The 13,783-nt window shown below is 56.6% G+C and overlaps 1 protein-coding gene across 1 annotated transcript in view; it reads right to left on the bottom strand.

Annotated features, from left to right (window-relative positions):
• Nucleotides 1–329: 329 nt before the first annotated feature.
• ADAMTS7 (ADAM metallopeptidase with thrombospondin type 1 motif 7) overlaps nucleotides 330–13,783 on the bottom strand; it is a 50,853-nt gene continuing 37,399 nt past the window's right edge. The window contains exons 20-24 of the mRNA XM_059823763.1: nucleotides 12,540–12,692; nucleotides 11,716–11,889; nucleotides 11,240–11,386; nucleotides 10,856–11,015; nucleotides 330–512 (exon numbers count right to left, since the gene is read on the bottom strand). Coding sequence (XP_059679746.1) covers nucleotides 340–512; nucleotides 10,856–11,015; nucleotides 11,240–11,386; nucleotides 11,716–11,889; nucleotides 12,540–12,692 — 807 coding nt within the window. The 3' untranslated portion in view covers nucleotides 330–339. The remainder of the gene's footprint in view (nucleotides 513–10,855; nucleotides 11,016–11,239; nucleotides 11,387–11,715; nucleotides 11,890–12,539; nucleotides 12,693–13,783) is intronic.

The raw sequence follows: 13,783 nt of genomic DNA, 5'->3' as shown, positions 1-13,783 counted from the left end.
CCGCTGGTCGCCCAGTGGCAGCGTGACCCCGATGGAGGGTCCCGGCTGCCCCGACATCTCCCGCGGGACCAGGGGGACCTGCACGCCCAGCCCACGCCAGACCTTATTTTTCAGACCGATGGTTTGAGCACCGTTATAGTGTAGCACAAATAAAAGAAATCAAGCCTTCCCCGTGTTTTGAAAGAGCACCGCGCGGCTCGCGGGCGGCACCGTCTGGCGCTGCCGCGGGACGAGGCAGAGCCGCGAGTCCTGGCTGTGACCCAGCTCCCTCCGCCGCCGCCGCGCTGCTCTGGGAGCTGTCGTGGGTCCTGGCCCTTCTCGCCCTCGGGGACGATCCTGTCACCTCCTGGAGGCACGCTCGTCCCCGCGGTCCCGGTCGGACGCCACGTGGTGCCCGTGCTGGCGGCAGCTTTGGCAGCACTGGAGGTGGACCGTCGGGAGATGGCACCTTCCCAGGACCCGCAGGGTCTGGCAGAAGCTGAACGTCAAGCGGTCACGCTCGCAGACGAAGCCTGGAAGGGAGGCGAGAGGGCAAGGACAGCGTTACTGCCGGTGTTGCCGGCACGGTTATCATCAGGCGTTTGGTGTGAATATTGGCATGTGGTTGGCAGAGACAAAGACAGACCTCACCAAATGCAGAGCCCACCCTCATCTGGGTACCGAGCATCCTCGTTATTTCTAACTGCCAGCAGCAATAACACCTCTGCTGCTGTCTACAGTTCTGCAGCATCTTCCCAGGGGAGCAAAACCATGGGGGGAGCAGGGCTGAGCCCGGGGCTCGCTCCTGGGGAGGAGGGTCTGTGCTGGAGGCCTGGGAGAGGAGACAAACCCCCCGCAACGACGTCTCCTCCCAGTCCCCAGCCCCTTCCCCGCAATGCCAGCGGAAGGCGGCGGAAAGGCGATAATTCATTTATCTTTGCATTGTGTTTAGATTATTTTGAGAACCCACATCATCTGGTCTGCTTCCTGCAGGTGTCTCGCAAACCTCAAAACAACATCGGCGTTGCTTCGAGGACGGGCTTTGTTTTGGGAACCGCTGCTCCAGCGCCCGCGCCCGTCCCCGCTGGGGGGACAGCACCCATCCCTGCGGGGGGGGCAGCACCCAGCCCCACTGGGGGGGCAGCACCCGTCCCCGCTGGGGGGGCAGCACCCAGCCCCACTGGGGGGGCAGCACCCGTCCCCGCTGGGGGGGCAGCACCCAACCCCACTGGGGGGGCAGCACCCATCCCTGCTGGGGGGGCAGCACCCAGCCCCACTGGGGGGGCAGCACCCGTCCCCGCTGGGGGGGCAGCGCCAGGACCAGCTGCAGCAGTGGTGGCCGTGGGTCACAGCCCGGCCTCCCCGGCTGAGTCACTCGCAGGCTGAGCAAACTGTTTGCAGAAACCATTTCCTCTCTGCAAACAGTCTGGAAATCACAAATCCCCCTCCGGGGCCGGGAGTGACAGGTCCTCGGGGCACTTGGTCCAGCGCTCCGGTCTGCAGCGGGGGGAGACGCAAGACCTTGCCCTCGGGGTGCGACAGGGCGGAACGTCCCAGCACCCCGAAACGCCCTCGCACCTGCCGCCGCGTGCAAACCATGGCGCGGTGCAAACCACAGTGTGGTGCAAACCACGGCGCTGTGCATCCCGCGGGATGGCGTGGGACATGGCGAGGAGGGAATGGCCCTTTCCTGCGCCATCAGCAGAGGCTGCAGAAATCAGCCCCAGCAGCTCCCAGCTCCATCGCCAGCCAGGCCGGGCTCAAACAGGCTGCAGCTCGGCTTAGTTACAGCAGCAGAGACCCATCACCAAATATGCGTTGTTTATAAGCATAAATAGTTGATTTGCCTTTGTTTTTAATTTCCTCCTTTTCTACTTTATCTCAAAACACGCATGTGCCTCACTGAGCCTCCAGCACCTCACCCAGGTTGTAAGACTCGTTTAAATTACATCAGCTCTAATTTTGCCTCCCATACGAGTGATTGAAATAAATGACAGCTCTTCTCTGAAAAAGGGCAGTCGATGCTCCCTGGGGCGGACATGCAGGGCCAGCACCCCCTGGTCCCCCCGCGCTGCCTCTCCCCGGCGCACCCTCCGCCCAGGACCATGCTGAGCAGACCTGGAAACGGGGCAAGAAGATGGGCTTTGGTCTTTCTCAGGACACTTTGATGCTGGGGAAACACCGGGAGTGAGCTGGGGGGAGCTCTCGCTGACCATTACCCCTCGCCATCTCCCCTCTGCAAACAAAAGGCGTTGCTCAGGGAAAGGCTGCTGCCCCGATTCCCACGGACAAGGCGATCTGCAGCGGTTAATGCAAAGGACACAGCAGATGCAGAACAGAGACTTTTCCTCCTGTTTGGGATTTCAATCACAGCCCTCACCCCCCACCAGCCTGTCAGTAAGGAGGTCACTATACTGGTCTAAAATTAATTTTCTATTTCAGTAGAGGTATTTCCTCTCTTCCTCTCGAGCAACAGCTATTTCTGCCCGGCAATAGTGTCCCTGTGCCCTGAAGAAACCATTTAACACAGAAGCTGCTGTCTGCCAGCGCTGGCAGATCCAACAGCTGCTGATGGACTGGGACCAAGCACCGGATCCTGGCCCGGCATCACACTCCTGGGCTGGGGTTTGGTCTAACCCCCTGGGCGCTGGGGGACAATGCGGATTTTTCCTGCTGGTTGAGCAGAGCGGACGAGAAATTGCTGTGAAGCCCAGAGAGGGATGGGCCGGGAGCGGCGCACGTCCCCAGACCTGCGGCGAGAGCAGCCACGCCACGCGACAGCACCAGCGCCGGTCGGGAAAAAGGAAGAGTTTACTCGTGCGATGCTCCATCAGAGTCTCAGAGACGGTCTCCCCAAGAGCATCTCTGCGGTTCCGCATGGTCTCCCCTGAACCCCCAGAGCCCTTTCGCATCGGGACATTCGAGCACATGAATACATGTATTCCCGTTTGCACGTGCTGCAGGACAGGGATGTCTCAAGCAGGGACCCTCAAACACCTCTGGGGTGTCTGATGAGAGAGAAAAGCCTGAGGACATGTCAGCCCGGAGAATCCCCCTCCTGCCCCCAACGGCTGGCGACGGCAATACCAGGGTGCATCAGCTGAGCTGTGCCTTAAAACGCACTGGTGCCAAGCTCCGGCTTAGCACACCGATCCCAGCCACCTCTCCCCTCGTGCACGAGTCGGTAAGCATTTACTCTTCAGCGGGGCAGGACCGCTGGGTAACCCCCACCTGCCCAACATGTGCTTCCGCGGGATTTATAAGCTCGTGTTTTGAGTTGCTGGTTTTGGAAGCGATATGGAGTAGGAGAGATGGAGAACACAGGGACGGCTCCTGGCAGGCACGGACAGGGGCTGGCGTGCTCCGGGGGGTTAATTATTCGCTGCATTGCACGGAGCAAGTGTAACAGCAGTAAAAACTCCATGGCGTGGATGGATAGGAATGTCACCGGCATCTCGGAGGGTCGGCGCTGCAGTCCCGGGGCGATGCTCCTGGGGGATGCCATGCTGAGGCAGACCCCCGCCGAGCGCCTCGGTATTTTTAGCCGGCTGTCGCTGTGCCTTGCTGGGCTCGTTTCTATTCATGAGCCCTCCGCTTATCGCAACGGTCTTCCTAGAAAGCTATTTATGGATCGCAACCAAGTTGCCGCCTGCCTTCCCTTGAAAGAGCTGTAAAGGCTAGGCTTCTGGAGCCTCTCCCTGGAAAGTAGCATTCCAGGACCAGAGGTGATGGTTTAGCTCTTTTCTGATCCCTTTCCAACGGGTCAACGCGCTGGGCGCTGATACGGAAATTCCCTACCTGCGCTACCCAGAGCCATACCCAGGCGTAAATAAGGCCATCGGTCTCCTGCCAGGAGTTGCTTCTCTTTGTACACCGCGTTATCTGCAAAGGTACGCGCCTACTGCGGAATAACAGCTGGGATGGGCTTAGCGGAGGGTGGAGAAGAGCCACCACCCTTGGCTGGAGGCATTGCTGCAACTACTCGGCTGACCTTACACCAGACCCCGCAGCAGGACTCCGGGTTTCCAAAGCATTTCAATAACGTGAAGTCAATGGGAGTTGTTGAGCGCTCGTCATTTTTCCAGATCGGGCCGTGCTTCGGTCTGATGTAGCGTCTCAAGCATGGATGTGTGCGGGGTCAAGCTCAGGTCTGAAAATCTTGGCTGAGCTCGTGATTCCTCCCTGGAATTTGGTCTTGGGCAAGGGAAGCTGTAATAAGCACTTAATTTGTCAGCTCTTCAGAGAGGGTCCCTACAGAATTGACCCAATTTTCATTTAATCCTTTTTCTGTTATTTTTTTCTATTAACAATTTTTTCATGTATAATCCTAACACTTCATTTGAACATACGCTCCAGTGTTCAAGTCTATGCCAAATTTTAGTCTAAAGAAATAGCTTAAAGCAGGGCTTTTAAAATCCAGGCTAAGTCAGCATATTAGAAACTGAAAACCCCCACTTTTTTTGGGTTGTTTTTTTAAGTTGGCGTGGAAGTCGCTTTAAATTTCATTTAAGCTTCTGCTATACAGACCTAAGCATTTACTTTTATGCTCAGTAAAAGTAAACTTCCTGGAACAGGTTTTGTAAAAACAAGGAAAGGTTGAGCTTAGAGCTGAGCTAGCAAAACCGGAGAATTAAGCTGCTGACCTCTGGCCTTTGGGATGCTCTCAGAGCCAGTGCCGAATTTAACAAGTATTATCCCAGGCTCCTGCTCCGGGGCCCGCGGTGCGCTCCCCTGGGAACGCGCACCGGCGAAGGCAGCACGTTTCATTGCAGGCGCTGGTCAGCGTGCCTGCCATGTGTGCTCCGCTGCCAGGTTTGCCTGCGCGGGCAGGCATCGACACGGCCGTGGCTTGGAAAACTGGGAGAAAAGCACTAAAACCCACCAGTTTTCCAGTCTCGGCACGCCTCGCTCTGCCCCAGCGCCGTCACGGAGCTCCCATCGACACCCCCTGAGCATCCAGCCTGGGGATTACCGGCCAGAGGGAGGGGAATGCCGGTGCTCTCTAAGAGGTTCAGAGGGATTATCCATTTTTTAGAGTCTCTGGATCCCACAGAGAGAAATTCTCATTTCCGAAGAGCTGCGGCAGAGCCAGGACTCTCCCTACGCTCTGCGTTGCCTTCCCCTTCCTTCTCGTGAGTGCAGGGAGGGGGAGAAAAAGCCAACTCTGCCGAAAAGAGTCGCTGAACATGACCCTGCCTTCCTCTCCAAAACCCAAAACCGCTTTAAACGCGCCGTGCCCAGAGCTTCCCCCAGCCAGCCCTGCCCGGAGCAATCGGGCTTGAGGAGACGGCCCTCCCCATCTACGGAGCCTTTGCTTGTTTTGCCTTTCTTTAACGTGACGGTCGGGCAGGGTAAGGGTGCTTGGCGGCAGCACTCAGCCCTCCTCTACCTCAAGACGGAGGGGAAAGACTGAGGCAGGACCCCCAGCGCACGACTGCGGTGGCTGAGCGCAGTTGTTCCTCCAGCCACGGGTAAAGCACCATTTCTTCTTTTTTGTCCTTGCTTTCCCCATTTTTAGCACTTCAAGGCCAAGGCCAATATCCTCTCTGCTGAAGGTCTTTTTTCCGCATGGAAAAATATGCCTTTGATGTATTCTGGAGAGTTTTCAAAAAAGTTAAGTAAGGGTTAATCTTTTGTTGTTGGGATTAGGCTTTGCTTCCCCCCTGGCAGGCTGTTATGGGAGGCTTGGCAAGAGGCTCCTGGCAGAGGAGCCCCTCCTGCACCCGCCGGGTCTCTTGGGTGCCCGCACAGGGTGCCCCGTGCCCACACACCCAAGGCAGATGAGCAGCAGATTCTTGTATCCTCTTAATTGCTTGCACTGGCTGCTGAGGTCCCTTGTGATTTATGCTTTCTGAAACTTAAATCTACTCAGCGGTTGCCAAGAAGGAGGGAGGAGAAGCATCTCCCACCGCCGGAGGAGAAACATCTCCCACTGCCGGAGGAGAAGCATCTCCCACGGCTGGAGGAGAAGCATCTCCCACGGCTGGAGGAGAAGCATCTCGCACTGCCACTGGCCAAACCAAGGCCATTCACATAAAAAGCGTGCAGCGCTGCAGTAAGGAAACGGTACTGTTCTCGTCGGGGCGAGGAAACGTGTCTTTCCCGCTCCCTCTGCCTGACGGTTATTACGGTTTTTTCTCCCACTGCCCAGGTTTTCACGGGAGCTGTGCCGTGCCGGCCCGCTGTGCAGACACAGGGTGGGTGCGCCGGGGTGGATCGGCGGCTGGGCGCGGTACGGGGGACCTGCACAGCACCGTTACTGCTCGGACCCGGCATTTGCATCAACTCGCTCAGTAGGAAGGGCCGATGCGGGATGCCTGAGCAGCCTCTGCCAGCCCATGTCATTGAAAGCCTGTTTCTCCATAAGCTAAAATGTGTAAACATTCATTTCTCCTACATTTAATAAAAATGGGGAATCCTTTCCCAAACACCCATTTTTCATTGATGGCTGCTGTTAATTGGCAGTAAATAAAGGGCACTTAATGACTCGCTCAGCAGCACCTCCCTGTCTTGCCACTTGGATACAGACTTACATGCTCAAATGAGAAACTTGGAATTTACTGCAATTATTTCTAGTACGTATCCCTTGCGGACAAATTCAGCTACATGCAGAACCATGAATAATTTCATTTCCCTACTCAAAACAAGAAGGAATATAACATTTAATTGCCAATTAATCTTGAGGCAACTAGAAATACAACCAGACCCTGGATAATGAGCCCGGAGCACCGCAAACGGCAGCAGGAGAAGAGGGTACCGGGTGTCTGGGATTCGCCCCAGCACGTCCCTGGTGCAGGGGGGGCTTCGCCCCTCGGTCCCCGCTGAGGCATCGCCCCTCTCACAGCCCCACCAAACATGGTCCCCTGTGCTCCTGCCACACAAGGCTGAACTCCATCCTGCTCCATCCCTTCCCGCTGGCTGGAAACCCGTTCCCAGAGAAACTGTATCCACGGCCAGCTTAGACATATTTGTCCTCGGGCCAGCTGAACGCTTTACCTTGATTCCCTTCCCTCGCTGGTACTTACAGCCTGAGACACTTGTGGGGAATGGTCATGTGTGCTAAAGTGCCGTGGCCAGCGCGAAGAAGCAGCCCCTCACCACCTGCTTGGTGTGAATTTGGGGAACTCGCAGACCCACCCAGTATCGGACTCAGAGAAACAGGCTCGAGGAAGATTACTAATTTTATGGCATTTACCACGCTGAGCATCCCGTGGGCTGCACGCCTTGGGTCCTGAACAGGCTTGCTTCACCCGTCACTGATGATGTCTGGCCAAAAGCCGTGGCGCAGGCACAGCCGCTACATTCACGGCAGCGGGGCAACTTTTGCGCGGTCCTCCAATATAAAGCAGTTGCTGCTTTTGTGTTTTAAGACTCTTTGACCTGCTGGATAAACCGGTGCTGGTTTCTCCAAGCTCTCACATGGGACCTGCTCCTCAGCTCCTTTCCAAGGTGGCCATAAAACAAAGTGTAATACTTAAACACAGAAATAAACATGCTGTGAGGGTTTTTTCCAGCTTTCTGAGTTACAAGAAATGATCTGGTAACAGGAGTGGCTGACGTGGGTGTGAGAGCACTGCTCGGGCTCGGAGCTAGGCATGGGTGGAAATCAGAGGGCAACAGGCTTTCCTGAGCCGGAGGCTGCTCTTATCTCCCCGGCAGCCCTGCCCAAGGTCCAGCAAATCCGTTCCCGCTCCTGTGGCCCAGGCCGTGCTGTCAGGAGGAGAGCCAGGTCCTCCTCGGACGCCAGCAAGGAGCCACAGGGCTTCCCCGGCTGCCGCTAGTGTGGGTGAGAGCAATGGCTCTCAGTCCCCGTGCAGATGTTCCTGCACTGGCATTGCATTTGTTTGAGTTCCTCGTCTTAGCATGGAGTACAATAAACGTCCCCGGCCCCGCTGGTGCATCGCACAGAGGCATCTGGGTGCCCGACGGGCTCCGATGCTCCCCAGGAGCCATCTAAGGACATGGCCAACTCTATCTTCTCTGCTCACAGCTGGATGCAGCTGTAGAATGACAGGCACATTTAAAAATAACTTCTGTGTAATCATCAATTAATTTATAACCTGGCGACAGAACAGGATTCTGGTTCTAATTAATTCCGACCTCCTTTAATTTAAGAGAGCTGATGGCCGGTGAGATGTTTGTTTATGTTTAATCTGTTCCATCTCTATTAAAAAATCATCTGATAATGGTTTTAACATTTAAACTCTTCTGGGGTTATTCGCATTTTTGTGTCTGGCGAGAACACGATCGCTCACAAAGAGAAATACACGATTTTGCTGCTCTCGGTGCACTCCCTGTTACAGGAGATAGAGGCTCCTTGTGCTTCTAACATAAACACATGAATCACTCCAGCCTGCATTAATCTTGTGCAGTAAAGATCCTTTAAAACACAGGAAAGGGCTGGAGTTTACGTTCATGCCTTTTCTGGGAGCCTCTGCCTGTGGATTTACACATCTGTGATTTCCTGCCATGTGAAAGTTTTGTTCCTCTTCATGGTTTGGCAGGAAATGTTTGTATTTCCAAGAGGCGTTTCCTGCCCTGGGCTACAGCCAGAGCATTTATGTCATTTTCAATCCAGGATTTTAGCATTTATTTGTGGGCTTCCTACACTTCTAAGCGGTTATTCTGGTACAACCTTGGCTACGCCGCGTGGCTCCACGGCTCTCATCACCATGCCCGGCACGGAAATTTTCCCTTGACAAAAATAGCCGGAAATGCACATCATTTCTTGAACGAGTCTGACTAATTATTTCCTAAATGTTGAACTGCCGACAGACTTGCAAACGCAGGAGGGTCGCGCAGCTGCCGAAAAGGAGGGATTTAATGGCTAAAAGCATCCCAAAGGCCAGCGGTCACAGTCTCCAAATCCCAGTTAATCAAAGCCAATGCTTCTGCCCTCTCCAGAACAGGTTTTAGGAGAAACACGGCTGAATACAGGACACATACAAAGAGCTGACGGGATGAGAACGGGCGTCCCAGGCTGCCGAGGGGGACCTCTGCAGAGCAGCCCACGGGCCGGCTCCTGCGCCCCGGGCACTGCGCCCGCTGCCCTCCCGCCCCGCTCCGGCCCTCAGCCCTCTCTTTGTTCAGTAAACCTCCTGAGGGTCTAATGTTTCTTTCTGAGCCGACAAAAAGCTTTTTTTTTTTTTTTTGTCCAGACACATGAAAAAGATAAGGTTGATTAATGATTAACATGCTAATATCAATGACATCTAATCCTCTCATTATATTGCTTTTCCTTTTAAGTGCTGTTAACCCTTGCAGCCCACAGTTTTCTGGCTTACAGGGAACTGCCTGGTGCCATGGGACTTATTTCTATGAGTGAAGGTGCGAGGAGAAGCCAAGCGAGTGTCCGTGGCACGGCCAAGCACCGCGGCTGCAGTCGGAGCAGGTAAACGAAGCTGGCGGACAGCCTGCGTGGCTCAGGTTAAAACGGGACTGACTCGCTGAAGCATCTTCTCGGCCATACCCAAAGACGCTGGAGAACTGGTCTTTTATCAGACTTTCTAGTGGAGAGCCCAGGCTTGTTTCAGAGGTTTTGTGTTCTGGGACTTTATCACTAAAGAGCTTTCTGGTGGTCAGAGAAATTAATCGCTCGGTATTTCCTCCTGGCTTCCTTTTTCTGAACGACACCTTACTTCTGAACAAGGCCCCTCCGCCCCGCGCCACCCCCGGCGCGGTCGCTCAGGCGGGTGCCGGTGGTCCCTTTGCTGGGTGACGCTGCTGCCCCCGACAAGCACATCCCAGCTCACGTCTGTGCCAGTAAAACCACGCTCGGCCCCTTGAGAGCCGAGTGCTCTGGACATTTATAGAAGGTTATGACATTCCCACTTAATCATCGATTAGCCAAGCTAGCCTTGCGCAACTCATGGACAAAACACCCCCTCCATCCTCCCACAGATACGCTGCTTTTCAGCGGGCTGACTGGTTTTCCCTTCCTCCCCCATCACTCCCCTTGCTGCAGCCGGCACCAGTTCCCAGTTGGGCAGCACCGTGAGCACCATGCGTCCACCACCCTTCCCCGTGCCGGGACCCCGGGCTCGCCCCTGGCACCCAGCCCGTCCCACCCCGGGCACTGCTGCGCCGGCGCCGGCTGCACGGCCCTTCCTGGGGTCCCTTCCCGGGAGCAGGACGGCGTCACGCCACCGGCCAGCTGGGAGAACGTGGGGCACGACCTGCCCCGGAAAAATTAATTGAGTGTAGCTTGTCTTTCAGCACGGCCAGTAACTGCTGGCGCCCTCCTCCAGACTATCGGGGGGGACTGAGGAGTGAAATGTGGAGAGAAGAAAAATAAAGAATGAGTCTAAACTTGGCTAGAAAAAACATCTACAGCTCCTGGATCCAGAAAGGGGCCGTGTTCTTACACGGCCTTTACTTCATTTCATGGAACAGCTTCAAAGAGAGCAGCAGACCACCCAGGCGGTGCACGGCATGCCCACCCAATGCCCACTAACACGGTGCCATTCAAACCTCCCTAGCACACAGCACGCCGAGTGACACCGTGCTGCGCCCCGTCACGCTGCTGCACAACCCGCCACGAGCATAAAAAGTGCACACCTCAGTTTCTACCCGAGTGTCGCTGCATCAGCCCTCACCGGTGCTGTGTGGTGGAAAAGTGTCTCCAGCCACGGCAGAGGACGGTGATGGAGGACGATGCATCGCTCCTCCATAAAACTGATGACGGAGAAGCCACTCGCTCTCCAGGTAATATTCCTTAACTGAGAGCTGGATGGTTTTCACACCAATATCTCCCCAATTATCACCATGTCCTCAAAACGCAGCATTTATCCAAAACAGGGCACACAGGCTCTTGGGGCGCATAACCACACTAAAGAGAAAACCTTCAGCTTTCAGGAGGGGCAGGAGGGTCGCTTACCCGACTCGGAGCTCTCGCAGTCCTGCGGGTTGCACTTCTGGGTGCTCTCGGGCCAGGGCTCGTGGTCGCAGAGGCTGCTGTCCTCCTCGGCCAGCCCTGTCTTGGTGTTGATGCACTTGACCTGGCGCCGCTGGATGCCCCCGCCGCAGGGAGCCGTGCACTGCGGGAGCGGGGCAGCCCTGTCAGCCCCGGGGGGCACCCGTCCCCACGCCCCGCAGAGCCGCCACGCCACGCCGTGCTACGCCGGCAGCACCAGACCCCAGGAGGTTTTTATTGCAGTAGCCCCCAGTTTGGCTTTGAGTGTTGGGTTCCCCCCCCATTTCTTGCACTCTGTGCAAAAGCCCCGTCGAGAGGAGTGTCATGCTCCCGCCCGCGCCCGCTCACCTCTCCCCAGGAGCCCACCACCCAGGTGGTGCAGGGGTGCGTGTTGCAGGGCCGGGTGGCATTGGGTCGTAACGTCTCCTCGCAGCGGCCCAGCTCCGGGCACGTCACCAGCCGCTCCTGCTCGCCGCCGCCGCACGACTCCGAGCACTGCCGAGACACAAGCCATTGAAAGGGGAAGTCAGCGGCGCAAGAGCAAGGCAGACACGCTCCATGCGTTGGTGTCTTAAGGAAGCACAGGCAGCCGCGGGCAGCTCAGCCCCCCCGGCCACGCGCTTGCCCGGCTACTGAGCATTCGCTCTGGGCAAGCAAACACCGAGCGTCGGCCAAACGTGCTTCCAGGGAGAGAAAGGAAAGATAACTGCCGGTGTGAAACACCCCGTCACAGGCACGCACGCTGCGTGTGCCCAGCCAGGAGAGAAGCCCCGCTGCGATGCTCAGGGGTCGAGCACTGCCCACCCCGCCCCAGCAGCCCCTACCTCTCTCCAGGAGGACGTGTACCAGTCCAGGCACGGTGTGCTCTGGCAGCGGAGCTGCGCGGGCGGTTTGTAGAGGACAGCCTGGCAGTGGAAGGGCCGTAGGAGCCTCTGGTCTCTGGTGTCAACACAATGCACGTCCCGAACCTTCATCCCCCCACCGCAGCTCCTGGAGCACTGGGAAACGACATGAGCATCACGCCGGGGAAGAGTGGCAAGGGCCAGTGCAGGGGGAATCCCTCCGGCAAAGGGAGGTGACCCAGAGACACACTCCGCTTTGGGTTGGATTGAGTTGATACTCAACCTCTTTTCACCTCTTTCTCTAGTCCAAGCTAGAGAAAAGTCCGTGCAGCTCTGAATCTGTCGCTGCCGTCCCTCTGAAAGCAATCGGCTTCCAGTTGTAACGTCAACAAAGTCTTTATGCATTAGACGACTGACGATCCAAAGAGACGGCAGCCACCCAGAGCAAGGAGGGTTGCTCCCCACCATTGAACCTACTGGACTCACCCAACCCAACCGCCACCACCCCCGGCAGTGTAGATGGGCAAGAATGTTTTCTGGAAACATTCAAACCCCTCTTCATTTAGCTTTTGCAAATTCCTGGCTTTTTAACCAGCCTCAGAGCAGGAAAAATGAAAAGATCACCGTGGGATGAAGTAGTTTAAACTCTGAGGCAAGGGCAAATCTTTACCCTCTGCCTTTGTGAGCCATGGGGCACGAGCACGCCCCGAGAGCAGGTACTGCTCTAGCCATAGGGCAGGCACCATCTGCCTTCATTTTTCTGTGGATTTTTCGGGACCCTCCCTACCGGCTGCACGCCTGTTTACCTTACTCCAGTTCCCCACGCGCCACGACGAGCACGGTCTCAGGGAACACCTCCGAGCAGGGATGGGTTTGTTTGCAGCGGCGCAGCCGTCGTCGTTGCCGGTGCTGCAGCGCACGGTCCTCCAGATCGCGCCCACGCCGCAGGTGGCCGAGCACTGCAACACACGAGGCAGACGCCTGCTCCTCTCCGCTCCGGCCGGCCCCAGCGGGGCTGTCCCTTGGTGCCCCCCATGCCCTGATGCCCCTGATGCCCCGTGGCTGGCTCTGGCCAAGGACAGAGGCCGGTGGCCCAGCAGAAAGGCCCCTGGGGACTCGGCTCATTGCCCCCTCCGTGGGCATCGGGAGGGGTGCCAGTAAAACTGGGGTGTGCGGAGGCAGGGCTGCGGAATGATGCAGAGAGAGGAGCTTTCTCGGAGGCTGTGCCCGGCACTGGCTGGCAGGGGACCCAGCCCCACAGAGAACTCCCCATAGCAAGAGGCTCTTCTGTAACCAGGCCCACATCAGGCAGCCCTCGGTTTGGGGGAAGAAGGAGGAAAACCCTCCTCCATAACCCATTTCAGTCGTTTCTGGTCTGGCTGGGACTGTCCTTTCTCTCCCTGTTCAGCTTTTGGCTTCCAGGAGGATTCTCACGCCGTGACCCCGGACCCCAGCAGCGACGGCCGTCACCCCGTGCCAGCGTCCCGGCCACGGTCGCCCACAGCTCAGTGGGAAACGGGGCAGCACCGGGGATCTCTGCGGCTGGGGGTGCCTTTAGCTTTTTTGTTGCTGGGTCTCTCTTGATTAGCACTAATGGCTTCAACCCTTTGACTGCTGTCTCATAAAGCTCTGTCTCCTGCCCCTCTTTCACAAGCACTGCCTGGCCCCTGCTCTGTCACTGTTAAAAGCTCCAGTAAAGACTTCTCTCCACCTGAAAGGCAGTGCCTCCACCTCCTCTTTTCGATCCACCCCTCGCTGTCCAGACTGATCAGATTTATTCTGTAGCAGCCTTTCCATCTTAAAAGCCTTTGCAGGGCTTTCAAAACACAGCCGTGGGCCTCACGTTGCAGCTCTGCCTCCAGTCCCATCCCTGCGGCAGGGCTCCCCCCAACACCCCGGCTCAAGCGATGTTCGAAGCCCTTTTATACAACGCACATGTGGGACTGTATTTTTGCTGATATTAAGTATTGTCCTGACTGTTACTGGGTCCTTTATGCAGCCTTCCTAAAAGACTCCCCCAGCGCTCAGTCTGCGGTGCTCCGTGACATCG

The sequence above is a fragment of the Gavia stellata genome, chromosome 13 (assembly GCF_030936135.1).
Source record: "Gavia stellata isolate bGavSte3 chromosome 13, bGavSte3.hap2, whole genome shotgun sequence".
NCBI lineage: Eukaryota > Metazoa > Chordata > Aves > Gaviiformes > Gaviidae > Gavia > Gavia stellata.
This window is presented reverse-complemented; position numbering and strand designations above follow the sequence as displayed.